This window comes from Symphodus melops (genome assembly GCF_947650265.1).
Source record: "Symphodus melops genome assembly, chromosome: 10".
Lineage (NCBI taxonomy): Eukaryota > Metazoa > Chordata > Actinopteri > Labriformes > Labridae > Symphodus > Symphodus melops.
Genome location: NC_136700.1, coordinates 14,763,184 through 14,777,987, shown reverse-complemented (window position 1 = coordinate 14,777,987; position 14,804 = coordinate 14,763,184). Strand labels below are relative to the sequence as shown.

General features: G+C 40.0%; 1 protein-coding gene across 1 annotated transcript in view; it reads right to left on the bottom strand.

Annotated features, from left to right (window-relative positions):
* Window positions 1–535: 535 nt before the first annotated feature.
* Window positions 536–14,804, bottom strand: part of dner (delta/notch-like EGF repeat containing) — a 60,636-nt gene continuing 46,367 nt past the window's right edge. The window contains exons 8-13 of the mRNA XM_079353511.1: window positions 7,579–7,812; window positions 2,767–2,889; window positions 2,536–2,649; window positions 2,172–2,303; window positions 1,449–1,695; window positions 536–1,310 (exon numbers count right to left, since the gene is read on the bottom strand). Of these exons, the coding sequence (XP_079209637.1) occupies window positions 1,199–1,310; window positions 1,449–1,695; window positions 2,172–2,303; window positions 2,536–2,649; window positions 2,767–2,889; window positions 7,579–7,812 (962 nt within the window). The 3' untranslated portion in view covers window positions 536–1,198. The remainder of the gene's footprint in view (window positions 1,311–1,448; window positions 1,696–2,171; window positions 2,304–2,535; window positions 2,650–2,766; window positions 2,890–7,578; window positions 7,813–14,804) is intronic.

Below are 14,804 nucleotides of genomic sequence, written 5' to 3'. Positions count from 1 at the left end.
AATAATGTGGTCGTTGTGGTAGTTGTGTTTATAAAGAGAGAAGGAAACAAAAAGTCTGAAGGTTAGCTGAGCCTATTGATAAAACATTGCTTGACCTTGAGAGGAACTACACAGCTGCACAGAGAGTTTTCCATTGGCAGGACACAGAAGCACATGAATTCTGGAGGAGATATCATCCCTTGCATTTCCTCCCGCTGTTTCCACTCCAACAAAGAGCCAGCAGGAGGCTGCTTCAGCAAGAAAACTCTCACCCAGAAACTACTCAACACTGTCGATACTACAGGTGAAATAGTACACCGGCATACACAGGTACACTGAGTAAAATCAACCATTTTTTTCTGTGCAGTGAGAAACATACCCACCTATTATCCTAAGTATCACTGAAATACAAACAGTAGGATGGTAGGGTTACAGTACTCCAGGTAATCAACTTTCTTTACTATCCATACACCATTGAGAAACGTGCATGTAAAGAACAGGACAATGTGTATTTTAAAATGGAAAAAATCTGTCATGAGTACTTTATACGTGTATGTTTTTGATCTATAAATCACAAATTACCTAAACGGAAATAATTGGCACAATCTTGACAGAGAAAAATATGACAGCAATGAAAAAAACAACCAACAACCAATTACAAAGAATTTTAAATGAATGCTGATAGAACATCAAATCTAACCATGCACAGAGTAAGGCAACCTACTGCAGAATGTTTTTTTTTAATATATATATAGAAAAAGATACAGTGTATGCACCAAGAGTGGTTTACCTATTTCTACAACACCTGTGAGGACTGCTGTCAGCACTGTTTGCTGAGCATACAGTGAGAATGTTGGGGTCCTGGGTTTCTGGCCCTGTATGCAGGCAGTCTGTTGACAACAAGTCATCGCTCTTGAACAGCAGAGGTTGCTGGAAGTTTTACTCAAAATCAATAAGTTAAATAATGCAAAGAAAGCTCTTATGCTACAAGAAAGCCTTATTATGGACTCTGACAGGAAAATAAGTGTATCAAATTCTTTTTTCTTTAAACAACAGAGTATGTTTTGGATCTTTTTCTCCGCTTTACATTCAATAATGTTTTGCTGCTATTTGTTGTGTTTTTTTTCTTACGAAATACTAAGATTTATAGTTACTTTCATATATATGCTGTGCATGTGAATGTGTGTACTGCTTGTGATTTGTTGAGATAGTTATGTTTTTACAAATCCTTCGTCTTGATGAGGGTCACCAAAGGCTTGTCATCAGGACTGTAGTCTTCATAGGCAATGGGAGTGGCGTCATACATGGCTGGTCTGGACTTCTTGCCAAATCTGATGAAAAAGATTGCACAAGAAAATGATTTGCTGAGCCTTCATGGGTCAGTAGACTTTAAAGTCCTATCGCAATCACTCTTTGTGTTTACGACCTTGTTTTCATTCCATTCATCATTACTAAAGCCTGTCACTGACCTGGCATGCCGGATGGAGGCGATGGCGTTGCTGAACTCGCTGTCAATGCTGCGGCAATTGTAGAACTCCTGGTAGGCATGGCGGGACGAACCTTGGTATTCGATGCGGCTGATGCGACAGATTCCCACAATGAGAATGATGAGCATGAGGACAAAGGCCACACACAGCGCTCCGATGATGATGTACAGGGAGTGGCGGGGCATGTTGGTCAGGGTGTCCTCAGTGTGTGCTGGCTTCCACTGCAAGTCTGATAAACACACACACCTTTTAAACCCTGCATGTGAGGTGTCCTTGGGTTTTTTGGAAGGCGCCCTCAAATAAAGGTATTATTATTATCATTATAACACACACACACAGACAGACAGACAGACACACACACACACACACACACACACACACACGCACACACAGACACACACACACACACACACACACACACACACACACACACACAGACAGACAGACAGACAGACAGACAGACAGACAGACAGACAGACAGACAGACAGACAGACAGACAGACAGACAGACAGACAGACAGACAGACAGACAGACAGACAGACAGACAGACAGACAGACAGACAGACAGACAGACACACACACAGACACACAGACACAGACACACACACACATACACACACACACACACACACAGGCAGGAGGCTTCCTTCCTACGGATTTTTAAATGAATAGTTGAACACAAGTTTTCAGACAGGCTGACTTACGAATCTCACAGCTGGGCCCAACCCACCCAGGTGGACAGTGACAGGTGTAGCCATTTGATTGGTCAACGCAGGTGCCTCCATGGTGACAAGGGTTGCATTCGCACTCATTGATGTCAACCTCACATTTCTCTCCTAAGTGAACAGATCAGGGCTATTATAACAAATGTTAATAATGCAGCAAAGGTAAGAGCCCCCTGCTGTTTTAAACACATGCACAGCAAAACAAAGAAAGCTGAGGGCCTATTTTAATAGGATACAGTATATTACTTGCATTATCTTATTTCCCAGCCACATAATGTTGTAATGTGACCCATTATGCATGCTGTCTGCTGCTGTAGAGACTTATTATGGTTCCAGTGCTTACCTTTGTATCCTGGTGGGCAGGCACAGGAAGTGTTGAGTCCAGCACTCTCACAGCGGCCTCCATTCTGGCAGTGCAGCTTTAGGCATGGATCCTTATAGATTTCACAGTGTCTGCCTGCACACATGCACACACATACACAGAATGTATCCTGTGAAATTGCAACATACAGCTCCCTCTGTAGAGGGAATGGTTTTACACAAATGTAATCCCATTCACATATACTGTAGGTACCTTCAAACTGGGGAGTGCAGACACACTCATATTTATTGATGAGATCCCTGCAGGTAGCGTAGTTTTGGCAGGGGGCTGAGAGACACTCATTATACTCCTCCTCACAGTACAAGCCATGGTAGCCTTGATGGTACAAACACATAGTAGAAAATAATGTTAATGTAAACAAATTATATTCGCACATATCTTAAAACCTTTAAAGGGGACATAGTATGAAAAATTCACATTTGGTGTTTTTGAAGATATATTTGGGTAAGCTGTCTACTGACCCATAAAATATGAAATACGCCTCTCGTCATTTGTTTGTGGTCTGCATAAATCTTACAACACAGAGAAAAGTCCTCCATTTCAAATGTGCTCTTCTTGTGACATCACAGTGGTGTTCTGGTAAAGATCTCCTTCCCTGGTATCTCCACCCAAGGACTCCACCAAGAGTCCAGAGCACAACGTTTGCACAGGTCTACCATGTGTATTGTCGTTAGTGAAGAAGTGACGTCTCGGGGGTCTCATTGTATTTAAAGAGACACACACAACAAAACAGAGTGTTCTGAGAGAGCTGGTTTATATAGGGTGACTAACCTCCACTGGTGCTTGATTCATGTTCTATGTTGACCAAAGCACAGCATTGTTTTAAAAGGTAGAAAATGGGTATCATTTGTCCTCTTTAAAAAGCTTTAAAGAATGTTTAATTCAGCCAGGAACATAATAATTTGTCTTTTCCACTTTTTTCTGTGATGAATTTTAATATTTAGTATTTTTTCTTTTTCATTAAGTGTCTTATTTGGATCAATTTATTACATTTATCTTGGAAAATCATGACTAAGGATTTAAATAAACAGCTACTATGACAAGTTTTACCACTTTGTTGTTTTCCAGCCTTAGTGTTTTTCAAAAATCTGCATCTGACATAACATTTGTTGTGGATATACGATTGTAAAACAACCTCAAGAATAGACTTGAAGCCTTATAACAATTTGAAAATTACAAAACTTAACTTTCTCTTACAACAAGTTATGAATAATATTGCAGGAAGAGTTCTGGATGAATGTGATTATTAGGGAACAGAAAGTTCTTGTATAAGAACTTTAGCCGGCACCTGATCTGGATTTTCCTTCCAAACTTGCTGATCTCAAAGCTGGCCATAGCTAATCACAAATCACATATTTGTTAAATCTGTGCCTTTCCTGATGCTAGTTTAATGCTATTCAGCTTCAAAATGACAAAATATCATGAGTTTAGTCAGAGCAGAGTGTAGCATTAACTGTCTTCCTTGTCAAGTAGACTGCACCTATATCTGACATCAACTTGTCAGACAGATCTTCATCATGTCTATTACTTAACCAATGTAAGTATTTAGAATAGTAGACAACACAGGTTCTTACAATAAAACAGCACATTGTTGCATTTGCCTAGCTATATACACAACAGCAATGAGCTTAAAATATGAGCCACAAAGGATCACCCCCTGATAAATAAGTATATGAAAAAAAAAAAATCCACCATTCTGCAGTGACGTTTGAATGGGATTGAACAAAAAGTGCAGTCTGCTTGTAGTACTCTTGGTTTTCCATAGGATGGCAGCTGTGCTCTGAGGCAGAATAAGTGTGCAACATCTTATAAGGAAAGATCTGTTACTGTTTTTGTTTTTTTGTTTTTTACAAAATTAAATAACTAGTATGATTTACAGCATGGTTCTGACCCGGGGTCTGAGCACCTCAGAGAGAGGCACTAGAACAAGTGTATCCAGGCCAGCAGTGTATCACATAGACAAATCTTTTCCTAGAAACAAGCAGAGGGTCTCAAAGGGAAAAATGTTGGAAACCAATACGTGAAAAAAAAAAAAAAAAAAAAAAAAAAAAAAGCTTCCTGCATGGATTCAGTTACTTTAGAAACAGAGATAAAGTCTGGGACACTGAGTGAATGTCAGTGTATGTTTAAAAGTCAGCATATATTCATCTTAATATGTCTAATACTGCACTGTGCATTCGAATCTTCAGTGATAGGGCTGAAAAAATTCAGCTCAAATTCCAGTCTGAACCCTGCTCTTTATCGAAATGTTCCGTCATTTACCTGACATCCAACCTCATCAGAGGACCACTGCCTTCTGAGTCCTGACTCAAGGATCAATCTGTTTTTATTAGTTCCACAGGCTAAATTGTGTCCTAGTACAGAGAAAGTTTTTTTTTTTTTTTTAAAACCTTACTGGGCCACGGCTGACGTGTTTTTGAGGAAGAAGAGATGGGGATTTAATGAGCAGCCAAGTTAGAGGCTCTGGGGTCCCCTTTGTGAAATGCCAGTGAAATGTCAAGTGTCTTTCCAAGACTGCCTGTTTTCTGTGGGCTGCCTGCCTCTGGTGTGAGCTGGATTACAGGAATCTGGAGGAGGGCTCCTTCTACATATCAGCTCCCCAGCAGCCTTCTTTCAAGTAGCCAGCAGGCATTTAAACAAACCCATACGCACATTACACACTCATACAGAGCAGGCAAGCTAACAAGCTAATGTATTGGAAGTACATTTATACACACGCTTGTACACCCACTGGCATTCTAATGAGGTGGAGAAAAGGTCATATTTGGCACATAACACTCATGTGTGTGTGCATGTGTGCTTGTGTCTGTTTACAGTTACTCTCAAACACGTCTCTGCAATGTTAATTGCGCCAATTTCACCAATCCCATTAAACAGGACTGAGTAGAGACATTTGATTGGTTGGCAGCTTCTGCTCTGCCAGCATAACCAAGACATTGAGATTATACACACAGAATCTTATAGGGCAACTGCTTCACCATGGCAACCATACAATGGAACATGAGAGGAAAATGAAGTGCAGCAAAATAAAGACAAAGGAAGGACAAAGGGAGGAGCAGAAGGAAACACATGAGAAGAATGTAAAATGAGAAAAAAGAAGAAAGAGAAGAAAGGTGAAAAGAAAGTGGTCCATATTTGAATAATTGCAAACCAGTGGACAACTCGCTGTTCTGCCTGCCTGGACACCGTGGTGGGGTATGAATTTACATAAAAATGAAGATGAAAAAATTACAAATGGTGGGATTTCCAACTCTATGCAATTCCTCCGGTGGTTCAAACATTTAGGAAACTATTGTCAGTGTTTAAAACATCACTCCAAATGATCATTAATGAGTGGTGGAACGGCTTTGCAGAGACTCATCAATACAACCTGCAAAACTATAATATTTAGATTTTTTTCTTGGTTAAAGCCATATGTCAAAAGAAGCAGCTGTGAAGCCAGGTATTAATGGAAGTCACATTAAGAGTTAAAGATGCTGAGCAGTATACGTCTGACTGACAGACAGTGTAAGTCGGAAGCAGAAGAGGCAAAGTGTTAAATTATGTTTATGGACCACTGAGAAACTCATCTTTCTGACCATCCTGGCAAGGTGATTGCGAGACAGAGGATAATGATAAGTCATCATTCCACTCTATTGGGTTCATCACTGAGGCATCAGCAATAGCACCTCCATCATGCAGTCTAAAAATAGCTCAGAATTCAGCCGGACAATTGTTACTGCTACACTGAGTCCAACCCAATACTGAACTCTTCGTCCTTTAAGTTATTATGGAGTTACAAGTACTTGGTGTAAAGTCAGCTCTAGAGCGATAAAAGGCGCTGAATAAGATAAAGAAGGTATATTTTGGTTATGGAGGGCCCCATTGGTCCAATTCAATAGTTTCCACAGAAAAAGAGGACGCCTTGACCTTTCTTGTTAATTTTTTAGACTTCTGATTAGATGTTGATTAGCTTTTAACAGTTTCTCTACTGACTGCATAAATATACGGCATCTGTAGGCACAGAAAGAAATTCTGGCATTGTCATCATTCTTGTTTCTGTCTGAAGTACAAGTAGTAACATCCACTACAATTTAACGGGCAGGAAATGCAGGAAAGCGTCAGCGTGGAGAGCAAAATGGTCAGATTGCCATCGTCTGTGATCCAGTCCCAGAACCTACTGAGAGTCATGTGAAAGAATTTGGTTTTTAATATGTAGCCAAGAGTTACCCTCGCAATGCTCTCTTAGATGCTGTTTTGAAACTCAAATTTTATACTGGCTCCTCAAGTTGCTCTTCAGACAGTAAACAATAGCAATGTACCAAATATAAGCCTTGTCTGTTAGTGGTTCCTGTTAGTTTATTTCTAACTGATGGTTACACTGAAAGCCTCAGAAAGCCTTCACTCCCTGAGGCTTTAACATCGTCTGGGCCAATAGGCTCCAAAGAACAAAATGAGTAATTTGTGGGCAGCAGTAGCTCAGCCCCTAGAGACTTGGGTTGGGAACCAGATAGTCGCCGGTTCACACCTCTGGAGAGATGCCAGGTCACTTCCCACGTACTGTCGAGCTACCCCTAAGCAAGGCACCAAACCCCCAATTGCTCTGGTGTGCTCCCCGCGTAGCAGCCTTACTTTGACATCTGTCCACGGTTCCAGTTTGTGCATGAGTGTAATTCAGGCACTTCTGATTGAGAAGCAGGTTTTTAAATAAGCCCTTATGTTAGCACAAAAACGGGGTCGGCTGGCTCTTTTGTGTTGCTTGCTGTGACAAAGGGGGGCTCATAACCTTAACGAAATCCTTCCGTAAGTGAGACAAACATTTTGGAATTAGCCCAAATGATTCAAGAGTAAGATCGGATTTGGTCAAACTAATTTTAAATTACACATGCAGTTTTTTATTGTTTAGATAACACAATGAGTAAATCAAGATGATCCTTCCCACCATCCTGAATGTTTGTCGTTACTTTGCCTTTAAGGCCTACAGTATCATGACATCAACAGCAACATCAATCACTGACAACTTACCTGGGACACACAGACACCTGTAGCTGTTGCCCACACTGCGGCAGACCCCGTGTGCGCAAGGGTTAAGAGCACAGAAGTCCACCAGCTGTGCACATGTTGGGCCAGTGAAACCTGCTGTGCAGCTGCAGCCGAACCCCAGGGGGCCTGGGCCCTGAGCATAGCACGTCCCGTTATTATGACAGGGGCTGCAGGCACATGGGTCCACCTTTTGCTCACACGTAGCACCCTGGTACCCTACAAGAGGATGAGACAGAAACAACAAGGATGGGAAATGTTAGAATAGAAGAGGAGGTTTGTCATGTGCTGGAGTCCCTTGCTAAAAAACAATTGAACAACACAAAGAACTCAAAGCTGAGGTGCAAGTACAAGCAATGTCAATACTGTAGGGAAAGTCTTTTTTAGTTTTTAGTTTTTTTTCATTTCCAGAGTTCAAATGACCCAAAGTGTGCCATCTATTTTACCATGAAATTGCATCTCCCACCCACTAGGATCCTCTCTTAATGCAGCTGATATAGGATTTCAGTATTACTGTAAACGTGTAAGAGGATACGCATGCTTTTCTTTGATTAAAGAAAAAAAAGTTATCTACAAAAATTTACTCCATTTCTTTCCAGAATGCATCTCGCCAGTATCTAGAGAAGTTGGATATGGCACATCTTTGTGCTATACACTGTACTGGGCTTTTGCAGTCTCCTATCACTGTTCTCTGTATGCTGCTGCTCATTGGCCACTGAAGGTTGACACTGAATATTTCCCTAATGACTGGCTTTTATACTGAAATCCATCCTATGACGAGTTTCTCCAGTTCCTAAAATGTTGGTACATAGTGTAAAATATAAATAAACAAAATGCAATGATTCAAATTTGATTAAATTTGATTTCTCTCTATTTGAGAACCTGTCAATAAGGTTCAGCATTAACAATGCCTTCACAGATGTGTAGGTTTCTTTGCCCACTAATGCTTCCTCATGCCGTCACTGTCCAAACATTTGATATGTTGTCATTTTTAATTTAACATGGGGTTTCAATGTTTTGCAAATTATCCCATTTTGTTTTTCTTTACATATTACACTATGTCCCAACTTTTGGAGGAATTTGGGTTGTAAACCTAAATGTATCGGTCGACGTTGATGCAGCCCACATCCACAGATGTTTCTACCAAGAGTAAGAACAAAACAAGATTAGCCTTTATATACACTTATTTTGCTTCTGGAGTAATTCACTCAAGTCTCCAAGCTGTTTACGGGGGAATTAAAATCAATTTTAAAGGATCAATACAAAAAAATCTTACTAATTGTGACTACTCCTTTTACTTGTTTATTCGTCACAAATGTTTTTCTGTCCTTGCACTTTTACTTGGTACTATGCAGCCATTGTTTTTATTTTCATTGATTTTCTCTATTTGCTTTGTTTGTGTGGTATCTTAATTAAATCTCGTGACACAGCATCAGGGACTTGAAATGTGTACACACATTTCGGAGACAAAATTAGCTGCAGTATGCTAATGGTTTCCTCACAAGTTCAAAGTTGTGCAGCACGGCTAATTAGAGATTTTGGAAGCAATCAAAGGATGAGAGAAGTGTTTTTCTCTCTGCAAGAAACACAATTTTGTCTAGAAATGCAAAACAATCTCTTGTAAAAAAAAAAAGAAATTAAAATAAGATGAGCAGTTTTCACAAAAAGAGTTCAACTTTGAGTGATTTTTCAGAATGCAACACAGATTACCTTTCTCAAGCTATTATTTCAAAAGATTTGCAGATGTGTGCAATCTGACATGCTAACTGCGCGTAGGCCTTGTATAAATCGAGGACAATCAAAATCTGAAAGGAAGAGCTGATCATTAAAGGACAGACATTAACGCACAAAGCAGCTCATAATTAGATAAGAATATACTGTAGATACTGCTTTATTGTCACTAACATGGATATGACCTGGGTTAGGAGGCTCTCAACTTAGGCTCGGTTTTTTTGTGGTATAGAAAAATAACACATTTGATTATTTCTGCTATTTGTTTGATTCATTAAGTAATAATTCATAAAGTGTACAGTCTCACTTCAGAAAGTATAACTTTTACAAACCTATAGGCCTACGTGTGTAAAACAGGAAACCATGGTCTAAACTATCTGGAACTAACAACTCCTGCAGATCCTGCAACCCCTGCACACTGACTCTTTAGCACTTAGGGATCGTAAACTGATGAGCGCCTCTGTAACTTAACATTGTTTTAGTTAATATCTCAAATTGCAAGTTCAAAAGAGAGATACTTTGTTTCAAATCTAACTCTGAGGTTACACATCACATAATGTATAATTCCAATTTCTTTGGGGTATTATTATTAACGTCAGTCCACACCTTACAGAGCATATACTGAGTGTTTCCTTAAATGGCAAAAAATAAGACAAAACGCAAAAAGTGAATAATATTCCATTCTGTATGAAAATAGATGAGAAATTTGGATGAGATTATCATAGAATCGGAGTTTAAAAAATTGGCATCAACATTTATTCATTTTTATTTTTATTCTTTGTAATGTCAGATTATATAAAAAACACTTTTTGCCTTAAAAAAGGACCGCATTTTGAATACGCGCACACATCATGCTCACTCATGCACACCACATTATAGTATCTCTAAATTTTAAATTGTTTTAGTTCTGAATAGTTATTGAATTGGCCTTCCAGGCACAATAATATACAACGATTAATCGATCCATATCTACCTTTCACTAGCAAGGACCACGGCACAACCATCAATGTTTAAGACGCAATATATAATGATAGATCATATGAATGATGAGACAAATGAATATATACTAAAGTAATGATTATGATGGAGGAGGATGTTGTCAGTACACTGGTCTGGAAGGATGAACAGACTGCAGGGCAGAATGAGACTCTGAGTGGGAGAACCATCTCAAACGTAGTTCTGCCCGAGCTGATCACTCCCCCAAAAGATTAGAAGATATAAATGTTGCTATGTGTGAGACTGATGATGTATCGGTATCTGCATGATTGTTGGAGTGGGAGTGATATGCCTGAGGTGACCAGGGTCTAAGGACTTGGTCAAGAGGCTCAGCCTGGCTTCGCTGATGTGGGTGAAAGGAAAGAATAGAGTTCGGAGGTCTGCCTGAGAAGTGCAGGACTTTGTGAATATGTTTCTGGAACGGAGGGGATTGCCGTTTTCCTGTCTCGGTGAGTGAGAGCGGTTTGTGAGGTAAGGCCTGAGCTGCATGCCAAGTGTTGATATGTTTTACCAGAGGCTCGTATGGGCTGAGAGAGGAGTCGAGGAGAAAGAGGTTCCCAGCTGATCTGTTTTACTTTGACAGAGTGTGAATACGAGAGAATCTGAAGTGTGGATGGTGATGTCAGACGATGAGTAGCCTGAGGCTGAGAAGGTAAGAGATTAATGTAAGGTGCTTGACAGCAGCAGTAGGTTCCTTAGAATGAGAAACAGAAGGTGTTGCGTTGCAGTAACTAATTTGGATAATGAAGTTAATTCCGGCTATGCAAGTCCGAATAATGGAAGACCGGATTTATGGATGGTCTGAGCCTGGGTCGTGAAGTTGCAGATGGAAACGAGTTCAGAGAAGGAAATCATGCAATGCACTCCAGAGGTTATATCTGAGGAGTTAACTCAATATGGTGGCTGAAACAGTGAGACTGATGATGGATATAAATCCAAATCTGGAGCCAAGTGTCAGAATTTCTCAAAGGAGAACAGAGGCCATGCGTTGGTGACGGTGTAATGGTAAACCTGGAATGTGGGTTGCTCTGAGGATGAAGAGGTAATGGGTTGATATTAATGTTAGTCTGAGCAGAATCAGCATGATGGTTTATGGATGGAGAGAGGACAGCCTTGTTGCTGGTTTCAGCGACTGCTGAGTGCAGAAGTATGGATTTCTTTGTTAATGCCCCAAAAAGTATGGCTGCAATGATGATCGTGTAGAGCTCCAATGTAGTATAAATTCAGAGTCCATGGTCTTTATTTACTATGCTATATCTGATTTTACAAGTAGAGTCGAGGACTACGCTATCGTCGAGAGAGGTAACACTGCACTTGTCAGGAAGGTAAGGGGGAAGGATTTAGCATGCGGAAAAAAGTGAATAACGTGGTTGAGGTTGAGTTGCTGGATGGGTCTGAACAAGTGATGACAGCTGCCATGGTTGAGGCTGCTGCACTTTAGGCTGTAGAGGCTGTGGATATCTCTGCTTTGTAGGGTGACTTTGAGAGTTTTGAAAGGCGCCTTTAACCCCTTGAAGCCTGAATTAGTTTCCAACTATCCAAACATTTTTAATTACAAGTGTTTCTGCTTTCAAGTAGATGCTAAATTAAGTTGAGAATGTTTATTTGAAAATAGCACATAAATAGATATTACACATAAATAGCACATCAAACGGATGTTGTTCTGTCTCCGACTGGTCCTATGAAAATCTAATACTTGCAAAAGGTTCCTAAGTATTTATTGAAAGTGCATTAATCAGCAGTGGAGGAATACAAACGCTATTTTGGCTGCATTTGGAGCGGAAGCGGTTCGATGCAAATTCGCGACAATAGGCGTCAAAGGGGTTAAATAAAGTGATTTATTATCATTATTATTATTATTATAGAAGCTGTTGATAAATAGATGCTAGTGTTGTAGAGGCAGTAGATGCTGCGGTTTGTAGAGGCCATAGAGGCTGAGGTTTGCAGGACATTCGGGGCTCATGGAGGAGCTTCGGGATAAAAGTAGGATGAGCTAGGCTGCGCTACCGTGTGAGCTGTTGTTAAAGGCTCGGACCATGGGAGTGGCTGAGGCCCTGTGACATCACACCTGATGTCTTCAACGGTGGCCACTGTAACTTTGTTGACTGTTAAGTGCTACAACTATGATGGATCAAGCCAGGTCTTTGTACTAAGGCCTGAACTTAACTTTAGTTGGGCTTGTGTGAAAGAATGATGGAAGGGTAGAGGAAAGGGATGAGTGGATGAAGGAAGTATATGCTCAGGGATTTTGTGAAGCCTGCAAATACAGGGATGAAAGCTTGACGAAAATGTGACGAAGGACTAAATGTGTGATTCTTTTTTGTATAAAATAGTTTTTTTTTCTTTTTTCATCCTGACATTTTAAAATTCACACCATAATACACACCTCTGGAAAATTGTATATTCATAACCAAATTATCCACACAAAAAAACATCTTTAAACATCAAAAAATGCACTAAGACTGTAGGAGGGTTAAAAAAAAAAGAAAAAAAGATTTCTTCAAGACTGATGAACTGTGCTTTCTTTTTAAGTGACTACAATGATCAGATAAAATGCAGAGAAAAGGACAGTAATTGGTTTGGTTTTGTCATAACATAACATTTGAAATATCCCTGCATACACGTTTTTATTGCTGTTTTTATTTGTTGTTTTTTCCCCTCTTACTTCTCCTCATTAGAGACAAAAAAAGCGGAAAGCACCATAACAGTTCATGAATTGTTGCTGTTGAAAGCTACAGTATGTGTAATTATTGTGTTATATCAGAATTTATGTTGGAGCATGCTGTCGTTTCATTCATTCGTGTTTGGGTTCTTTGTGTAGACCGATGGAGTTGAATGTTGAAGTCTCTGGTTTCTGCTTCACCTCCTCTCATTAGCTTGTTTCTGCTTCTCTCACCTATCCACCTTATCTAAAAATAACTTTCTCCCCCTTTTTTCTCCACCACTTCACTTCCTTAGCCCCCGCAGTCTCCCATGAGAGCCGGCATAGTACCACAGAAGACTGTACATGCATTTACATCCCTGTATAACTGTGTACAGGTCTGTCTGATTTACAGTGGCACTGTAGAAAATCCATGTGCTGACTGCACCAGAGTGCACACTCCATTGAGCTAATGAAGAGATCCCTCACAAGCAGTTATTGATCTGCAAGACTTTGTGTAGCTGTGTGAGCACAACATTTATCATTGTGCCGCAGAGAGCAAGGAAGAACGGCAGCCATTAGGAGGACAATCTCACCCAAAGCTCTCTCCTTCCTCCTCCCGTTTTCTGATGCCTCGATCTGCTTCATTCTTTCCTTTTTTGTTTTGCTTTCTTACCTCCTTCCAAGCCCCCTGATCTCCGTTGCCCTTTCCCCGTGCAATTATACGCTTGCACACACAGATGCAAGCCCACACATACACTTCTACAGCATCCTGCATGAATTTAACATTGTGATTTATATTGGTTCTGTCATTGTTATATCCCTTTGCTTTCCCCTGAGTTGAACTATGTCACTCTGGGTTTGAACGTTCACATCTTCATCTCAACTTCTTTCACTCTCTACCTCTGTTCCTGTTTGTTTTTTAAATACTGATCTAAAGATGAACAAACATTATGTCATGCGATCTTGCTAACAAAGAATAGCCTGTTCCCTCCTGCTGCTTGCTGGCATTCAAACCTGCCAACATTAAAGGCGGTTCACAGTTTAAATTTAGCCAGCCCTGGCACTCCCCCGCCCTGCTGGAATTGACTGGCGGCAGTCACAGTAAAGACTAACGACACTCACAATTTGTCTCCCATCACTGCATAGATGTGTGAGCGAGTGTGAGAAAGAGAGAGTGGAAGATAAAGTCAGTGATTTTTTTTTTTTTTTTAAAGTTAGTATAACTTTGGTTCGTCTCTGTTCAGGAGTCAGAGGGTGAGACTTACTTGAGCATATCTATGAAATTTGTATTACTGATGGTAGTCATGGAGAATCTGACTTCCCTATCACCTTACGTTGAACTGAGAGTGTGAGGGTAAAAACTAGGCAGCAGTCAGAGCAGACACTTTCTTGAATGTCTGATTTTATAATCAAACGCTTCACTAAGACTTTTATATCTTTATATATATATATATATATATATTTATTTATTTTATTTTTTTCAAATTCCACCAATAGCATATTTTACACATAAGTACAGAGCTCTTAACAATGTTTTGCAACTGAAAACCAGGGAAATGGATAGATATCAGTTGTTTTTCAAGGTTATGTAATGAGTTGTTATGATATTGAAGATGGGTAAATCTATGGTTGTTTGCTCATGACTTCGTGGCCGGTGGTACAGCTGATGCTGAATGCCCTTTTTGCTTTAACAGGACTATTTTGCTGTGTGCCTGTTGCTGTGTGCCTGTTCATACACTGTACAATACAGTGTAAAGCGTTCTACTAAAAGTAGAACGCCTCTAATATTGAAATCCTGTCCTATTTATTCAGTCTGCATTTTTAATGCAATATCTATAAA